At 39.4% G+C, this 20297-nt stretch overlaps 1 protein-coding gene across 1 annotated transcript in view; it reads left to right on the top strand.

Annotated features, from left to right (window-relative positions):
• MED27 (mediator complex subunit 27) overlaps positions 1-20297 on the top strand; it is an 84052-nt gene that overhangs the window by 43620 nt on the left and 20135 nt on the right. Inside the window, exon 4 of the mRNA XM_069031505.1 lies at positions 13491-13584. Within this exon, the coding sequence (XP_068887606.1) occupies positions 13491-13584 (94 nt within the window). The remainder of the gene's footprint in view (positions 1-13490; positions 13585-20297) is intronic.

The following is a 20297-nucleotide window of genomic DNA, read 5'->3' as shown; positions in this document are numbered from 1 at the left end:
AAGTTAGAATGTAGTATCTGTGTCCAAAATAGCCCTGCAAAGCTGAGCTGCCCTGAAGCCAAAACCCAGGCTTTTCTACTTCCCTGTTTTACATGCAGAACCTTCTTTCATTTTGGCTTTTGCATTTTGACAGTTGCTCAGCAGAGATGATGCTTTTGCTCACGACAGATTCGTGTGTGCCATGTAGACAGGTCTTGAAAAGAGCTGAAAGCCCACTGCTTGTGAACCCTTGAGAAGGACAGTTTGAGGGTGGTGGCTGATGGAAGGAGAAAACAGATATTTTTGAAGAAACTGCATTAAGTAATAATGTAGATTATAGTAGCTTGTTTAAAAATCCCACAATGAGAAGCTGATGAGTTAATTGAAAGGAGTGCTACAAGGAGGAGTGCTTGGCATTTGAAGTAACAGTTGCATGATTTTTGTAAAATCTGAAATTTGGCTTAAAAACAGTTTCTATGTTGATGCTTCCATGATCTTTTCTAGTTTGAAAGTTGCTCCTCATTTAGACAAAAGGTTCCTTCTTCAACAGCATGATTTTACAGCATAGTAGATGATAAACAAATTTAATGCTTTCTAATCTTAGGTATTCCTAAGGAAGTGAAATGGATTTCTTGACGTGACAGAGCAATGGTGGCTCTTGTATCCCTCTTGTAAAATGAGCCTGTGGACAGAAAATGCCAGGTAGAACTATTTTAACATATGATTATGCTTTTTAAATGAAAATTTATTTTCAGAGCAAAGATAGCAACTTTAACACCACAGACAGAAAATCAATTATAATTTTTGCTAGTACAACTAAAATATTATCTGCTGCTACTAATTTCTTTTTGTTGTTCCACAATTGCTGTCTTCCCTCAGTTTTTTATTAAGTCATCGATAGGATAAAGATTCTGATATTGGAGCCTGAGTAGTGTAATATCCTTCTTTCTGTTCTGCTCTGTACTTCTGCATCTCTCAGCAGTGCTATGATTGAATCATCTGTTTCTATGCTGGTATGTATTAAAGCCAGGTCATTTTTGGTGTCTTAGGCATCACTCTCCACCAAAAAGCTCTTAATGCAAGTGAACAGTTTGCTTTTGCACTAATTGCCTTGTTGATGTGTCAGTAAATAAGTACTGGGTCTTAAAGGTGTGCATTTTGCAAATCTCTCAAATTCTTTCTGCTGAAATTCTCAACATATCTTAAAATGCTGGTGGGAAGAAGGTACACAGAGAACCTGGTTATTGGATGGTCTGTGGATTTCAAGTTGTTTCAAATATCTCTTTATCTCATCATCTGCTCTGGTTTGTTTCGAGAGTTTCAAGGATGAAGTTGTTTTCTCTCACATTAAGGTCTCTCCATAGTTGACTTCTGTTGTTTTCAGATCCTAAATAACTAGTTCATTCCCATCTCCTGAGTGTGAAGGAGAGGATGTACTGAGAAAAGTTCAGCTCTGAGTGAGCAGAGCATCTCCAGGTGTCAGGTAGCACTGAGCACTGTAATACTGGGTAGTGTTTGTACACACGTGTGCTTTGGGGGTTTTTAAAGCCCTTGAAAAGAATGAAATGAGCCATTTGTTTTGTTTGCCCATGTTTTGGTTTTTTTGCTGTTGCTGACTTCTCACCACTTGACTCAGCTGATGGGGTGGGGTGCAGGACACCAGTCAAAGCAGGGAGGTTCTCAGTGGTGGATGTAATTTAATTTGTTTTGTTCTCAGTTAAGCTTTCTCTTCCAGCTTTCCCATCATCCTTTTCAGAGTTGTTGTGCAATGTTTGTCTCATTGTGTCTTTTGCCAAATAGTTACACAATACAATCAATGGCATATATTTTGTCTCCTTTTTAAAAATGCCTCTGAAGTGCTCTTAAGAACGGGTGCCATTAGATGAATGCCACTGTCGTTTATGTTTTGAATCTACAGGAAACTTGATGATTGCAATTAGGCAAAAAAAGTGAAAATAATTAAACGGTGAAAGAAGAACACAGAAGTGCATGTCAGTGCAGTGAGAAGTGAATGCAAAGTGAGCATGGGTGGGGAGCTCCCTTAAAACATCTGCAAATTCACCAGTGTTTGAAAGTGTAACTGCAGGAAGATCTTTTGAGCCAATAGCTACCATTTGGTAATATTTTATCTGTTTCTGTAGGGCATCGGTTTCAACTGGTTGATTCACAGTAGCTATGTGGGAGCTAATTAATCATATAATTTGCTGTCATGTTACTGGGTGAACCCGTATCCTGGTAGCAGCATGAATTTGAGATAATGGTTTCCTAATGATTGATACAGCCCTAATGGCCCTGGCACTCGTGGTTGACTTCAACGTTCCTCTGGTGGCTTTTAGAAAAATCTTTGATATGAGGTTACCCTTAATGAACGTTCTGTCTGCTAATACAGGTAGATTGCAGTGGTGTGGATTAATACAGCTGAGCCCCTTTCTCTTCTTTATCCAGTATATTTTTAATTAAAACAGCATATTAACAATAATACATTGGTATGTAGTGTACATGTATTCAGTATCAAACTGTTCTGCAGCTTTTACTCTGTGATGAAGCAAATTTGGGTTGTTTTGATTGGGTATGGGTTTTCAGAGATTTTCCTAGGAAATTACAGAGCTCTGTATTAGGTGGAGTACTTCAGCAGGTTTGCCTAGTGAGTTTTTCATCAGAAAATTATTGAACTCTTCCAGAAGAAACCTTTAAGCTTGGACAGTGTAACTGTAATGTAAACAGCTGTCTCAAGAAAAGGAAAAACAGAAACAGGATGTTTAAAACAAAAGGAAGAGTAACCTTGCCTTAAAATACACTGTCGTTTATCTCCAAATTTAAGATTTTGTGTGTGTGCAGGGAATGTCTTTAGCCAGTGTAAAAATCTAATTAAATCTTCTTATGGCAGTGATTCAGGGCTGACCCTCTCTTTACTGGAGCACCTTATTAGAATAATAAACCACTCCCTGCTGAGAGCCACTGGCATTGACAGACAGGCCAGACACTGGGGCTGCTGATCAGAAAGGGTTCATCAGGCTCCTGTTGTCTGCAGGGTCTGCAAGAAATGTTTTATTGGCCCTTCCCTGGCAGCACTTTGGAGATGTCGTTTGGCAGAGTACAGATGCTGGCTTTTCACCAAGTACAGTCCCAGGGACAGGTGGATTATTTCGTACCATTCAGTCACATTACAGTGGACAGTCTTCATTTTTTCTTTGCTTGTTTTTAATAAAGGACTGTGAATGCATAGACTGTCCTTTTTTTTTTCCTAATCTCTGCCTATTACTGTTAGAAATCATCTGACAATTCAGAATTTTTTTACTTCGAAGAACCGATTTGACATTCCTTAAAGGAATTTGCTCTCCACAAGTTTTGAGCTCAATACTCATGAAGTAGATAGGGAAACATATTTAGGAACTAAGCTAGGCACTGTTAATTATCATATTTGTACTTACCTTGGGAGATCTTCATTCCTTGGATTTCACTTGTGCACTTCTCTCTCTTAGTTTACCTACGTAAACAGAATCATGTTATTTTTTAGTAGGCTGAGCTTTTCTCCCTGATTGCACCAGACATGGTAGTTTTGCAGGGCTTATTCTACTTTAGATATGTTTGGCATTAATGCTAGCTTAGGTTTTACTTTTTAGGGAAGCTCTGCAGGTGATGTCAAGCGTTGCAGGTACAGGACTACACTTTTGAATTTCTGTATTTCTTACTGTGGTACTTGGCTTTAGTCCAGCTCTCAGCCCCATGAAGGACTTTAAACTCCAGCTCAGTGGCTCCAACATTTCAAAAGCCACAGTGAACTTAAAACCTGTCTAATCTCTGCTGGGGCTGCACATGATCCTTGTGTGAGTGGAAATAACAAATGAGAGGGAATCTGATTACAAGAGTGGGAAAATGGCCAGAAAGGTGCAGTGAATTTCTGCTGTTGCTTTGCTGCCATGTCTGGACTGTGTTCACTGAGCCCAGGAGTTACAGCCATGATGAGCCCTTTCCTTAAACCAACTTTCTTGTTCAAGGAAAGAGTTTTTCTCAGAGAATTTCCTCAAGGGAATTCGCCCTCCTCCCCCACGTTGACTTTCAGCGGAAGCCACGCAATTAATTTCCATAAGCCCTATAAAAAATCTCAACCTAAGGAACAGCTTGTCATGCTGGAGGAAGAAGTGATGAAAGCGTATTTTTTATAAAATAATGTTTTTGAAGGGCTTGTCTGTCCTAAATGTTTGTACTGGGAGAGTCTTAAGTTTATAAATGCCTAATTGTACTTGTTATCTTCAGTTTCTCTACTGAAGTGTGAAGATGACCTTGAAGGAGTCTTTTGATAAACCTCTGAGTTGTAAGATAGATTTTTATCTCTGTAGTATCACAGGCAGATCGAAGTACTTGGTCAGAGCATAATTCTGAAGAGCTAAAAACCAGGACTCATTATGAAATTCCCTCAAGAAAACTTAAAGTAAGTGTTCACAAAATTTGAAATGGGTAAACGTTTGTGTAATAAATTGCAGTGGGCTGTACAACGTTTATATCTCATCTTTTCTGCTTTCTTCTTCACCTTTGCTTCCCTCTTAATTACAGAAGAACAAATTGATCTTAAGGATCCTTAGAGGCTGATATCAAGTATCCTAAGTACCCTTAGAAGTAGCGATATTAAGACTTGCCTGTTCATACCACAATTTATAATTTTAACAAAGTGCTAGATCTTGAAGTGGATGATTTTTTTTTGAGTGGCTGTTTGAAGTCTATTGATGAAGCCTAAAATTTGAGTCTTTACTGGCTAGTTCTGTGTGTTTTTGTCCTGTGTATGAAATGGTCTGCTCTGCTCTCCTGTTTTGATATATTAGCTATTCTCCAGAGGATTAGATCCTTAATCCTCCTTTCCTCCCAGCCTCTGGAATTTGTGATGCCTTCACTAAGTTCTGGGAGTTGATGTGCCTAGGAGAAGTGATCACTAAGATCTCTTCCTCCCAGCAGTGTCTGTCATGGTCAAGCCCAGTCTATGAAAGGTCTAACTGGGCACAACATCCTGTGTTTCCTGTTCATCAGTCGCTGCACCCAAAGATAAAATCTCTCTGCTTCTCATAAGTATAGAATAAATAATAGGTATCATGCATCATCTGTTGCTGTTCATAAAAGGAGGTAAGTACTGTAATTTCTGCTCTGTTGAGGGAGAAATAAAACGCAAAGAAAGAGAGTGAGAAGGCTTTGCTGTTGCAGTAAATCTTCAGTAGCAGAGTTGAAAATAGCATGTTATAAAATACTGAATTCTAGCTTGAGAAGGCTGAGCTCAAGTTCAGTGACAGTGTGGAGTAATGCACAGTGTCAGGATCCCATGAGGTGGTCAGTCCACACAGCGGGGCCTTTCCCAGATGGCAGACAGCCCCACTCAATTCCCTTGGGAATCTGGCTGGGCCGGTGGGCTAGAAACCATCCCAGCCCATCACGTTGCCTCAAAGCAGGACTGAACTTGGTGCCTTACTTTGAGGCCCTTGACAAAGCACCGTCTGGTGTTCACTGAGATCAGCATCAGCTTAACCCCCTGTCCCTCACTGCAGAACTCTGGGAGTGCAGGAGAGGGGGGTTCACCGCAGAGCACTGACCCAGCAACCCCAGATGAACCCCAAGAGGGTGGAGGGGCATTATCCAGCTATGGAACACCATGGGGAACAGCTCTGTGTGTATGCGAAGGCTGTTTTTCCTTTTTAAAGGACTCTGGCTGGGTCTCTTGGCTTGAGTTTCTCCTGAGGAATTCTGAGCCAGCTCTGCTGTATGGAAGTGTGTGTGCATGTGCAAGTTTAGGCTGATGTGTGGGGCACAAATTGCTTGACAAGTTAGGAATAATTCAGGAACAATCTTTGTAGGTAAACAGTGAGGTAATAATTCTGATACTTACCCAGGCCCCTGGAAATTACTCCTGTTTGCATTTATTGTTGGGTTGTGGTGCAACATTGTGTTTCATGAAGAAGTGGAAATATAAACAATACATATGTGCTGTGGAGTTTTGGTTCTGAAATTATTGTACCACTGATGCTGCATGGTTAAGGGAGGGCTGGTTTTCCTCTCAAGGTGTGTATAAAGGAGTTAATGCTTTCTATAAAGCACAGACCAGTGCAGGCTCAGGCAGGATCCTGGTGATGACTGTAAAGTAGATGCATGCTTGCTTTGTTAACCAGTTTTCACACATTCTGATATCCGTATTCCTCTCATGATTACTGCTGTGAATTAAAGGCATTTTGAAGAGCATTCCACATAAGTACAAAGAAAGCTATTTCAATACTATAATAAGATAGCCCTGGGAATTGGACTGCAAGGTCTCTATTTGTAACTCCCAAGTTTTCCTCATGAAAGCTATGCTTTTTAAGGTGGTGCACTGGAATTCAGTGTTGTGAACAGATGTCTTTTTGCTCTGTCTTAAAAAGCAAAGTATGTACCAACAACGTGTGTTTTCAGAGTGTGTTACAGAGGTGTGTGTTCATATTTAATGTAAATGTGCAGATGTCCAGAGACTGTTTGATTCAGCGGCAGGTTTGCATTCCAAAAGCCTTCAGCAGCAGAATCTGTGTTCATTTGTGCCATCACTGTCAGCTCATTCTTTTGAGGACATTCCAAGCAGGTCTGCACCACGTCACTTAGTGGACTCACGGTGGCACTGAAGAATTCAGAATTGTGTTTGCTGTATAAACAATGCCGTTTAAGTAACAACATTTTACCATAAACCAATATTTTATTGTTGTAATAGAATGACCCCAGTGTACAGCATTCCTGGCCCATGATGTGTAGTGCCAGCAAGAACTGTGCTGGCACACGGTGCATGCAGCCACACAGGGAGTTGAATCATGAAACTGGCTTAGATTTAAACTAATATGTCTTCTTTTTTCAATCCAGCTCAGTTGTGAGCTCCAGCTCCTACAGCACAGTTGAGGGGGCTGAATGCTGTGCAGGAGGGGATGTGTCAGTGCCTTATGTCACTATTGGTGCTGAAGCCTGAAAATAGTTGAATCACAGCCTCAGGTTTCTAAATGTCTTTGTAAATCCAACCCTTAAACACTCTGTCTTGGCTTCTGGAGAAGTGTCCAAACGATTCCACATGCATCCTTAAGTGCTGTACCAGGTTTGGCCTTTTGTGAGTGAGAAGTGCAGATGGCGAGTGTTTGATACAGCTCTGTGTGCATATGCTTTTGCAGCAGACCACCCTGTGTTTATGTGTAAACACTGCTAGACTATTTAGGCACATAACTTAATCTTTTGCATCCACTCAATAATAAAGCATAATTCCTCTGTGACCGAAATAACATCCGTAGCAAAGTTGAAAACAAGCGGATTTGTAAGAATCCACGGAAGTCTGCCTTCTCTCAGGTTTGGATCTTTCAGTGCTTTCAAATGTGTGCTGTCTGCCTTCTCCTCTGAAGGTGGAGTGGAGTTGGGCACAAATTTGTTCCTTAGGACCTTTGTGTCTTAGCAGATTAATTCCTTGCAGCCCACACATCCTGACTTCTTCCCACACCTGTGGATTCATATTGCCAAGGCTCTCCAGTGCTGAAACTCCGTCCTGCTCATTCTGTGGTTTAGCCTCAAGATTGAAGAACTGTGCACAGCTCAGATTTGCTCCTTCTGCCCTCACCTCACCTCCTGGTAGTTAGAAGTCAGGTAGTTATTTGAAAGAACACTTTGCCTTTCTGACGTGTCATGAATAAAGATTTTATAGCAGGAATGGAGGCATTGCAGGAGTAGCAGAGACGAAGTCAGTGTGCAGATGAGGAGGGAAGAGAAAGATGAGCCAAGAGGATCCTGGCTGGAATCTTCCACCACGAGAAACTTGGAAATTGGGTGAGAAGAGAGAGGAAACTGCTGAAGCAGTTTGTTCAGAAAGGACAAGAGGACGGTGTTAACAACTGTATGAGAAAACAGCCTGGCAAGGAAACTCCTGGCTGGAGGAGAAGTTGCTCAAAACAAGCGAGTTTAGTACTGGAGCCAGGAAACCGTGAGCGTTTTATAGGGGTTCTACAGAAGTAAAAAGCAAGAGCCTGTGTTAACAATAATGAAAACCAAGAAAACCTGTGGAATTTGGAGAAGGAGGCAGAGACTTCCAGGATTGTTGTACAGATGTCAGGGATGGTGCCAGCTGTCTAATTTAGTCTCGAGACATGAAGTCACTTTCTCAGCATGAGTGGTGTTGAATTTCTTTTCATGCTCTTCATTGCCTATCCAAGCAGGAAGTGTCATCTCACCAAAGCTGGCAGAGGTCACTGTTTTAATAACTATTGTTAATTGATGCTTCTGAGCAGCCTTCTATCAACTTGAATTTGCTACCTGCAGAGACTTGCCTAGCAGGTAGCTGAATCAAATTAAAACTTAAATTCCATGATGAATAAATCACACAAGAACTGTGATTACCCTGTATGTGTGAAAATGTACTATTTCTCTAATCAGGCTGCCTGAAAACTATTAAGTTTCTTTATAAGTCTGTAGTATTTTAAATCCTGCTGCTGCTAAAATCTTTAAGTTGTATATTAAGTCTTGTTTCTGCAAAAAATAGCTGTTCCATAGGTTTTGGAATGAGTGCAGGCAAATGCTGTCCCCCGATGCCTCCATCAACCAACCCAACATGTGCAGCAGGGCCAGCTCATGCTTCTGAAATATCACACATGTGAAAAGAAATTATTAACTGGGTTGAAAATATGAACTGAAAGCCAAAAAAAAAAAAATTAAAATCTGTGAGCAAGTAAATACTATGTTAGTAAGTGAGAGGATGTGTGGAGAGTTTCCCCTGTTGCTCTCCAGAATATCATGAATCCAGATTCAGCAGAATTGTAGAGTTTATTTTCATCTTATGTGTGGTGTTCTCCACTGAGGGTATAGGAAAGATTAACCTCTTTCATGTTACAAATGTGTATTTTTTCCCCCCTTCTCTCTTTTTCTCCATCTTCCCAAGATCACCTAGCAAAATCTTCTTTATTCCAAAATAAAATTATTATTATTAATACCTATATTTCCAATCTTTAAACTGTTGTGTTGAGTGGAAAAAATGAACAGCATGCAAGTGAAACACTGTGTGGGATAAATGCTATTTAAGTCTTGTCTGAGCTGCTAAACATCACGTTAACACTGGATTGCTGGATCTAATCCAGTAAAAGTAAAAAAAAAATTGAAAAAGAGAGGTCACATTAGAGAGTGAAGCCATCTGTCCAGTGTGGAATTGAAAGGCATTTATAATGAATTACTTTCCTATATTGCTGTCTTTTGGGGGGCCTTAATGTGAATCAAAGAGATGGTACAAGACCATTTATCTACAGAAATGGTTCCTGAATTATTTCTGCAGTGTCAACCTGATGTTTTAGCATGAAACTTCTCGGTGAATGTTTTGCATAGATAATTAGGCCTTTCTAAACAGTATTTTCTAACTGGCTTCAGAGGTGTCTTCTGCATGTTCCAAGCATTGTTAGTAGGGACTAAAGGATTTATGTGTACACTTACTGGCAAAATGGCAGAGAGATTTTGCAACTAATACTTCTATTACTTTGTTCTAGTGTTGAATTTTCTGTGTGTTCATAACAAGGCTTCATTTGAAGTGCAATGTTTTGAATTAATTTTAGTTATTGCTGATGTTCATTAAGTAGATTTATTTTGTTTTGACTTTTGTAGTATTAATCTGGCATGTTTGGAAAAAATCACTCTTCTACATTAAAATAAAAGTAGTGATTTATAGCGTTGACAGCCTTTGAGAGCATCTGATGGACTGGCTGGCTCTGCACATTCAGATGCAAACCCCTGAATAATACTATTAGCATTTTTTAAGTAAAGATTTTGTGTCTAAAATACAATTTTAATACCTCCTTAAAAATCATGAATCTCTGTCATGAAGGAAAGAAGGAAAAATGGGAGAGGGAAGTTGGTACAAACCTGCTGTTGAAGATGTTTTAAAAATCTCCCCTCAGACCAGTAAAATTACATTGGGGAAATTGTTTTAGTGCTTGATAAGGTTTAATGAGGTGAAGTCCTGTTGGTTGAGTCTGTTGTTTTTTTCTGAGTAGGATGTTTAGGGATCTGGATTAGGAGGTCCATATGGATCTGGATTAGGATGCAGGCATTGATGAAGTTACTAAAGCCTTTTTGAATAGAATGGGACTAACTCGGGATGTTGCAATGAGAAGTTGTTAAATGTTTTTTGAGACCTAGGATAGTTCACAATATGAAATTCTGTCTATAAAGAGTTTAAATTCTGTGCTGTAAAATGGGGGTTACTGGGTGCAATCTTTTGCAGTCTGGCTTCAAACCTTTCTGAACAACCTTTCTGAACAATCTGGAGAAGCGATGGGGAGTTTGTCTAGACACTATTCAGCCCTTCATAGGTGGAACAATGCCTGTTCTAGGACATGAAATTCCATCTTGTGTGTAATTCTGAGAATTCCATTAATTTCTTAAGATGAAAATAGGCAAAATGTCTGAGCAAATCAATTGCCATTTGCTTTTCCCCGCTTTGGTTATTTCCTCTGGCTTTGTAAATGCTCATTCCAACCATCATCTTTTGTATGTAGGAGAAAACTGAGATGTGCAAGGGACGTTAGAAGTTAGGAGTGCTTGTTGGCAAAGTAAAATTAGACTTTTCTTCATCCTCAAGTGCTTTGCTTTTCTGAGACTGGGCAAGAGGTTCTGTAACATAAATAGGAACTATCGTATTTTGAGCTAAAACTGGACAGAGATGTGTAAATTTTGTAAGTGCTTATTTTGGCACTAAATTTATGTATTTCAGTTCTACAAAATAAGTTCCAGACAGCAGCTTTTTCTCTGACCCTCCTTCCAGACAGCCTCAGGAGTGCACTTTATTTCTTCTTTATCATGTGTTTCTCAGTTTTCTCTGAAGTCATCGCCAGTTACACTTTTACATTACTTCTCTGTGTCTGATTTCTCATGTCCATCCCTTCACAAGATGTCTTACCAGATGTCCTCTTGGAAGGGCAAATCTACAGAAGAATTTTGCCTTAGATTAGGTTGCTTGCCATTTTATATTTGAGGCCCCAATGCAGTCACACTAATTGAGTCATTGTATGTGTGTTGTTGAAGAATCTTTCTGTTCTGATGAGTGCTCAGAAAAGCCTGATGTCTGCTTGAAAAAAGGCATAGGGGCACAAAACAATGCTGTGTGTGTCAATGCTCTTTTATTCCATTGGTCTGGGATCTTCTCTGACATCCCATTGACTGGGCAGAGAAGCAAAGGCTGCCTGTGTGGATGGTCCTGATAGAGTTCCCAGAGTAAAACATCACATTTCCTGGAGCACGTGGTTTTAACTTTCCTTCTGTCAACTGGTCTATGAAAAGCAGTACAAAATAACAGGCGTCTAAGCCCAAAAAGTCATAGTAACTCACCTTTAAGTGCTTTCAGAAGGTCGTTAATTGAAATTAGAAGATGTCTGCTTTGCTGTATGTGTGATTTCATTTAAAGGGAAGATTTCACAACCCTGTGAATTCCTTGTTCTGCCTTACACTACTCACAAAGTAAAAGGTGACAGTTGGGTTTGAGTCAGATTTTAAGCCTCTTGGTCAAGACAAGTTTTGCATTTAAAAATAATCATATATAAGAAAGACTTTGAAGAATTGATTACCTCCAGCCAGCCTGGATCCCATTTTCAAAGGATGCGTGTACGTGTCCGCTGGGATTTTCTGAAGGCCGTAAGCAGATTAAATGCCTGAGTCCAACTGTTGTTCACATGATTTAAAATTACTTGCATTTTCCTTCCTTAATGCATTGACTGTGTCAGTGTCTTGTTTGCTGCAACTTCTTATTGTGTTTGTTTTTACCTTCTTACTGCCTAAAGCTTGGCAAATTGGAAAACTTAAACTATGCAAAAATCTGCATCACGACATGTTCAGAACCACAGAATCTCTCCTTGCCTCTACCACAGCCAGTCACCCCTGGTCCCCCACAAGCAAGAGATTAATCTATTTGCAGAGCCTGGAGTAATGGCATTTATGAAACAGTATAAACTCTCCTGCTGTATGAAATAAGTCTGGGATTCAGCAGTGTTTGAAATGAGTTGGGTTCGTGCTGTCCATGTGTAGCTTCTTCCTCCTGGAGCAGTGTCTGATGCGCCTCCTCCTTCCCCATGCTGAGGAAGTTCTTGGCTTCTGGATGTTTTTGGCTTTGCTTATCAGCAGCAAGTGCTAATGAGTCATTGCAGTGAATGGGGGAACTTTCTGCTGCACAGTGACAAGTGTGGATTAAGGTTTTTGTGCAAAATTGTCATAACTCATTTCATTCTTTGGTTACTTCTAAGAGCTGACTTTACCAGCTGAGGAGGTGTAGCTTTCCTGATTTCATTTTTTTTTCCTGATTGTTTTAATCCTTTGCAAAGTAGCAATTGGAGCATAGCACCCTATTGTTGTTCAGGGGGTTTTAACACTAGCATTAGAATCTAATTACTTTGAAGAGCAAGAATTCAACATTTTTTTGCCTTTGTTTAAGCAGATTAAAGGGAAATTATTAGCTTTTTTTTTTTCTTTTTTTTTCTTTTTTTTTCTTTTTTTTTTTTTTAGTTTTACTGTTAATCTAACTCAGGCAACCAATTTTTCCAAAGTCTTTTTATTTTTTCAGAGCACATATGTGGATTAGCATGAAATCAGTTTTATTCAAGAATTCATTCATGGATCTGATTGAGTTGCAGAGTTTGTAAATGCAGTGCACAGATGATACAGACTGTCCTGTAAACACTGCTAAAGCAAATACTTGGATTTTAATGTGTCCAGGGGAGTGGCTGAAGGATGGGAGGCATGTCCATGGGTTGGGGCAATGTGTCCTGGGAAACAAGGTCTCTGTAAGGCCGATTTCAGTGTTAATGGAGTTCAGCTCTTAATTTGATGCCAGGGAACAGGACAACTGTGTGCCAGCTCACCTTGGCCTGCAGAAACAGGGACTATACCCAGCAGAAAGGATGTTATTTTACCTTTGTGTTTGATTGCTCCAGAGAAACATCTGGAATTTACCAGCCAATGTCAGAGTCACCAGTGCATGAAATAAATTGGAAAGATTCAGGGAAAAAAAAAACACCCCTAAGAATCATCCAAAGACTTTGATAAAACCTTTATCTGTTTAGTTTATCAAAGAGAGAGTAAGGACATGACAGCCTGTGAATTCCTACACTGGAAGAGTAATTTTAATCATGTGTCCTTCAACCCCCCGAGGAGAAAGTATAAAAATGCAATGGCAGGAGTTTGAGGCTGACAGATTTGGACTAAAAATTAAGTGAGTGAATGTTTTTAAGGGCAGAGTAATTGATTTTCAGAACAACTTGCAGAGGGCTTTGGTTTGTTTCCTCTTATCAATAACTTTTTGAATTATTGCTTGCATGTGTTTTTGAAAAATATGCAGGTATCAGAGAGAAATTGATTCAGGGAAGTCCCATGAACAGGGTTAAAAAGGGTAATTTTTAAAAGGATAATTTCTAAAAAGGATAAATGTTTTTTTAAAAGCATAGTTTTTATAATCTGAGTTTGTGAGAGAGAGCCTGTGTGTTAATGCTGCTGTTTGCTTTGCTTGGTAGATACGTTGATGATGTGATCAATCGGATTGATAGGATGTTCCCTGAAATGTCTATCCAGCTCTCCCGGCCAAATGGAACCTCTGCAATGCTTCTGGTAAGTTGGATCACTGAATTCCTTGAATTCATTTTCTTAACAAATTGAATTACTGTCCCAAAAATGCAGGCTATTAAAGATTTTTTTTTTTTCCAGAAACATACCATTCTTCATTTGTCACAGCAATGCAGCATCTTCCTTGCTCTTAGGCAAATAAGTAATAAAAAGAATTTCCCCTTTAAACAAAAAATCTATTGCTTTTTTATTGTTTTTTTTGTGATTGTAGAAGTATGAGCACAAACTCAAATATTCACTGTGGTTTTCGGCAGACTTGGCAATGAGTGAATCTTAATCATGATAATTAAGAAGGAAGAGAATCTTGTGAGGAAGAAAAGAAGAAGGAAACCAATATGATTTAAATTTGTTCACATTGCTCTTGGGTCGGTGAATTTCTGTTGTATGATGAAGTTAAGAATTTGCCTTTGAAGTAAATGAGCAGTAAAGGCTGGATTTGAGGTAAACAAGTCCAATACATTCCACTTATTTCTGCCTGACCAAGCAAGATTTCATCGAAGAGGAACCTATTGTTCACATCCATTTTTACAGCTGTTGTGCTTACAGCATAAGAAGTCTTCAAAGCTCTAAGACAGCAAAGTGGAAGAGGAGTCCATGGTGTGGCAGCTGGGAGCTGATTTCCTTCTAGGGAAAGGCAGAAGTCACATATTTTGCCAAATTTTAAATAAAACTTTAAAATAACACCACATACACAGATGAAGAACTGAGGCCAGTTCAGTCTTCTCCATCTCACATTTCTCCTGGAAATTTCACTATAGCAACTATTGCTGTGATTATTTTTAATTTTCAAGTATTTTAATTGTATTTAGTTTTAATTAATCAACTGTCTAACATCTCATTATTAACTTTCTTTGAACAGCCACAAACTCACAAGAGATTAACTGAGTCAGAGGTTAAAATAAACAGCTGGCATTAAAACATTTAATCTGCAATTGTTGGATTCACCAAGTGGAACAATATATTCCAGAAAATAATGGGATTCATCAGTGCAGTCCTAAGAAGTTATAAGTCTTACAAGTTTTTGCATTTCCTCTTAATCTGACTTTGTGTTTTATCTATTTTGCTATAGAAAAAATGTGTGGTTTTGCTTCCTAACTTTGAAATGCTTTCCATTCTCTTGGAGCCTTTCTTTGCATACTGAAGTACCTTCCACTTTTGGTGGCTTTTTGAGGTGGTCAGGAAATAGATGATGTTTTTCAAGACTCAGGCACACTTAGGCAATAAGGTAAATTATCTTGGATGTGACCACCAAGGAGCCAGGTTGTGTGGTAACTAAAGGAAGCACCTTTCACCAGCAGCAGTAACACAGTGAATTCCATGTGGCACTTGCTCTCTAAATCAAGGACATTTTTGTTTCTACAAGATCCCAGCCCCATGTTGAACCAGTGGTATGCATATTTTCCTTGGATCAGAGATCAAAAAGATTGTTTTTAAAGTATTTTTGTATGTGATTGTGTGATGGGTTTATCATTTTTTCTTTTAGCCAGGTTTTCCCTCTTTCCCATCTGTCTCAGTTGATGTTGCCAATATGGCACTTTCCATCTGGCCCTGACTGCTACAAAAGCTTTTGCTGTTTTCAGCCACAGATCCTTTAGTGAAAAAGGTGCTGCGGGATGGGCAGTGAGAAGAGCACCTCCCCCAGAAGGAGGGAGGTTTCTTCAGCACTTGTGATTTCTCACTCTGAACTTAGCCCAAGTTACATCTGGAGCTGCTCCCTTGCAGCAGTGTGCTTCACCACAATGCCAAAGGCTCCAGATAATGCTCATTTTATTTAAAAATACTTCACAGCCATATTGTTTGCCCAGAGTTAATTACCTAACTGTGTAATCTCAACCATGCTCATCCTTGAACTGTTCATAGCACACCTGGTGTCTTAGGAAGGTCCTTTATGCAAAGGTCCAGTTTTTGTAACATCTTTAAACACAATCATTCCATCTACCAGAAAAAAAGCATGCATTCATCTTCAAATGCACTGGTAAGCACTATCCATATCTTAAAAATGTGTAAATTATTGGAGGGAAATGGGAAAGAAGGGGAAAGGAGCCCTGGGAAACTCTTTGAAACTTAAGAAACGTTGGGGCCTTTGCCAAACAAATTATCTTTAGGAAAAAGACCCAAGAGAGAAAGTTTCAGCCCCAGACTCTACAACTTCATGTGCACATGGAAATCAGTTTATGTCCTAAGCTGTAGAGGTGGGACCTACACCACTAAGATTCATTCTGGAAGAAGATGTCTTTCTCTTCAAGAAGGACAAGGAGCTGCTGGAGAGGGTCCTGCAGAGGGCACAGAGAGGATTTGGGCACTGGGGCATCTCTGACAAGGAGAGACTGTGGGAGCTGGGCCGGGTTAGTCTGGATAAGAGGAGGCTGAGAGGGGATCTCAGCAATCCACGTAAATATCTCCAAGAGGTGTCAGGTCAGTGCCAGACTCTTCAGTGGTGCCCAGTGACAGGATGAAGAGCAATGGCCATAAACTAAAACACAGAAAGTTTCACTTCAGCATGAGGAAGAACCCTGAGATGAGCTCCCCTGGTTAGGGCATGGTGCTAATAATGCCACAGTTGTGGGTTCGATCTCTTTAGGGGCCATTCATGTAAGAGTTGGACCCAGTGATCCTTGTGGGTCCCTTCCAACTCAGAATATTCTGTGATAAACTTCTTTCCATGGAGGGTGGCAGAGCTCTGGAACAGGTGCCCGGGGAGGGTGTGGAGTCTCCCTCTCTGGAGACATTCCAAACCCACCTGGGCACATTCCTGTGTCACCTGCTCCAGGTGACCCTGCCTCGGGCAGGGGATTGGATGGGATGATCTCCAGAGGTCCCTTCCAATCCCAACAATTCTGGGGTTGTGATCTCCAGAGGTGCCTTCCAACCCCAGCCATTCTGGGATTCTGTAATAATTAGGAGCTGTGTGAGCCTGTTGGTCAGACTCCACTGGTGAGTAACCCTTGTGCTCAGCTGGGCTCTCCCTGACCAGAAGCTGCAAACTTCTGTGAGAAAATTTAACTGCTTCCTCCAGACATTTGAGGAGGAAAAAAAATGAGGAGGTTTTCTATGCTTTAGATTTATACACAGCAATTGTATCTCATTAGTCTGGATTTATGCTACACAGGCCAAACACATAAATAATTGAAACCTTTCAGAGCCGTGTGAGATCCTCGGCTGATTTTAAAAACAGTTTATTGTGGAATTTCAGGGTGCTGTTTGATCCCAATATTCACCAGTGATTTTTCAATTAATCTTTTAATAGTACTATGTATAAAATAGACTAAACATAGAATTATATCAGCTCTAGTAACTGTGTTATGCAAAAATTAATTTCCAGCAGCAGCACAGGGAACTGTGGACTCCTTAAGGTTTTTGTGAGATTTTGTTGGTCAAATGCCAGGAACTTTAAATAGATAAACCTTACCTTGTATATCAAGAAAACATTAACTAATTTTTAATGAATGAAAATACCTAGATTTTTCTCCTTGGATGATTAGTTGTATTCCTAGATACATTATTTTTTTTTACTATAATAATCGAATTATTTTATTATTATTTCACACACCTTGTTTCCGTTACCAAAATTCAAAATATTTTTTGTGTGAAACAAATCCTATGTACAATTTATTCATTAATACCAGATATATTTTAGAAAACAGTAAACTTTAGCCCTACTTTCTCAGCTGACAAATATGAATTCCTTAGCATCATTTACTCAGCCAGGCCTACTCAGAGAAGAAGCTTATTTTCTTATCTACATCTGGGAACTACTTCGTCTTTAAATTCTTTTTATCCTCAATATTTGTAAAGAACTACTACGGAAATTACAATCACTGGGTAAATATTTTTGCAGATACTGTTTTGCAGGAACCATTTTCTGTAATTTCTATTTCTAAAGCATAATATGTACAAGTAACTTGGAGTCTGAAAAACGGAATTGTTTCTGCCAAACTTAGGGCATAAATCATGATTTCTTCTTTCCAGGTTATCTTACAAATTTTTGCTTATAAAATTTATAAAATTAATAAAATTAGATCTATCATAGAAAAATATGAAGCAGGATTTTATAAAGTTTTATTCATTCTCCTTAAAACCAGACACATTTGCATTTGAACTTTCAGATCTTGTTCCCAGCATTTGAAGCAGTCTGATTGTGTGGCAGTGGGTTGTATTACTGCAAATAGGCCAGACATCTGTTCCTTGCAACTGAATAATTCCTTGTGTCTCATTTTTGTTTATTAGTGTTTTACATAAAACTATTTTTTTTTTTTGTGGGGAAAATGGATGCTGAAATTTATTATTTGCCCATTAGGAAAGGCACCAGACTGATTTCTGTGCAGATGTTGGAGAGCTGGGAGGAGGGGTTGGAATTTGCAAGGTGATTTGAAATCAGTATCGATGTTATATTGATTGGAAACAATTCAGTGGTGTTATTTCCAAAACAATTTCTCATTTCCAAAGTGCTTTGCAGTGTCAGCCTTCCCTCTTGCCTGTCAGGTGGTTTATCAGGAAACCAGTGCTCAGCAGGCACTGGATAAGAGCAGGTTCATGGGAGGGATGTAGCTCTGGTGGTCACATTTGGTGGCTTAGGCACCTGATTTTTAGGCCTGTAGGACGAATATTCATTTAGGAATTTACTGCCTTGGAGACAGTAGCTTGGTTTTGGTGTTTGATGGAACTCCTGGGATGTTTCAGGATCTCCTGTGAGCTCGAGGAATCACTCCTGAGCTCACAGTGGGACTCATGACTGCAGTGGCTTCACAGTTTGTGCCTTAAGATGGAGAACCAGCATTAAAAAAGCATTAAAACCAGCATTTAAAGGGCATTAAGTATTTGAGGTGACATGGGCAGGGGAAGAATGTCTTGAATTAACAAAGTACACGAGCAGGGGTTAGCAAGTAAATTGAACAAGTATCCTCTGCTTGTCTAATGAAGAATGAGGAAGATGAGGAAGAGTCTTTTCCCTTGGGAAAAGGGAACAAGCGTAGAGAAAAGTAGAGAAAGACTTCTGAGAAATGGCCTCAGCTTTGCTCCCTCCACAGGGTTACTGTGCCCAAAGCTCCCAGGTGTGTATTGATATTCCCATAGGTTTATATTGTGGAAGATCAGACATCATTTTCATCTGTGTAAAATTCCTGGTGTGCTCTAATTTAGAAAGGAAAAAAGAGACAAAATCCATTTGATCTTCTGTAGAAATGCTGGACTGGTGTGACCCTTCCATAAGTGTGACTGGCCACTGGCAAAATCTGTCCTTGAACCTTTGAACAATATTCCTGTGCCAATTTTTTGCCTTATTAAGAGAATAGGGAATGTTACTGAGGGAGAAGAGCCAGCTCATCCTTAATATGGTGGAAGCATTTAAAGCCCTTCATTTATGTTGACTTTTTATCAGGCACTATTGCAATTAGGTTAGACTAATGAAAGGTAAATTCCAGCTCTTGCATAAAAAAAGAAATCCTTGTAAAGAACCTAATTAGTATGTTTGTTTATTTAGACTCTAATGGCTTAATTGCATCTTATCTTGCTATTTACAAATAGGCATCATTAAAGAATAATGAGCATGTGAGGGAAAACGCAGCCATACCAGCAGCAGATGAGACAGAAAAAATGAGGGAAAAAACCTCCAGTTGAAAGTCTGTGTGTGTTGGGGTTTTTTTAAACTTTATTTTTAATGCAAAACCTTTTTTCCCAGCATATATAAATGTGTTTTCCATGCATTGTACTGATTAGTAAGAAGGATCTGCAAGTGGGAGGCCGAGCTTATGGCTGGTTCCATGGCAAGGAGCAGGTGTCTGGCCTTTTGCTGGAAATCTGTAGCTTGGTTACATCTCTGGTTGGATGTTGCCTTATTTCTGAGGTGAATAAAAACCCCACACACACTTGTGCTCCTTTTTATAGAAGCGAGGAGGTGCCCATGTTAACTGAAAATAATGTTTTCTTTCTTTTAGCTCTGCATTGCAGAGCATCTGCAGCTCAGATCAGCAACAAATTCCCTGGAATGCTGAGGGGAAATCTGCAGCTTTGGGAATTTTTCACAAAGTGTTGGAGCTTGGCGTTGTCAGCTTATGTTTTCCTGATATCAAACTTAAATAAATTTTAAGAAAGAACATTTGTTAATGTGTTGCTTAAATGGTTCATAGAAGGGATTTGCACTCGATACTAGTAGTTTCATTGAGGAGGCAAAATTAAAGGGGGGATTTCAAACTCTTTCCTCCAGGCAGAGTTCTGGCATGGTAAATTAATTTTGATCCTTTTCATTTTGGAAGCTCATTTGGACCCTGCTTCTGACTTACTTGGAAAGGTACTTTCTTCTTTTCCGATTATAATTGGTGTTAAATGGGAACTTTTTTTAGCAGTCTTACAAGAAATTATCTAAGTCATTCTCCCTGATTATTCTGTTTCCCCCTCTCCCTTTCTTGGCATACTGTGTCTGTCAGATGCTCCTTGAGATTTATCTTGGTGATAGACAAAATATTTTTAAAACTGGGATATTTCAAGAAGATTTTTATTTTATATGTCTTTGTCAGAAAAGCTGCATAATATTGCAGATTTCAGTCAGCTGCCTGTCCTACCTTCTTCTGGGGCTTGCCATTTTAGGAAGCAGGGGATTTATGAATAACTTAACTGTCTGAATTTAGTATACTTTAGTTAAAAGGAAGTTAGAAGTACATTGTTATTACACAGCCCAAAACAGAAGCTACAGAAGTATTTAA

Source organism: Aphelocoma coerulescens, chromosome 17 (genome assembly GCF_041296385.1).
Source record: "Aphelocoma coerulescens isolate FSJ_1873_10779 chromosome 17, UR_Acoe_1.0, whole genome shotgun sequence".
Taxonomy (NCBI): Eukaryota; Metazoa; Chordata; class Aves; order Passeriformes; family Corvidae; genus Aphelocoma; species Aphelocoma coerulescens.
Note: the sequence above shows the minus strand (reverse complement) of the source record. Positions and strands in the feature narration are given on the sequence as shown.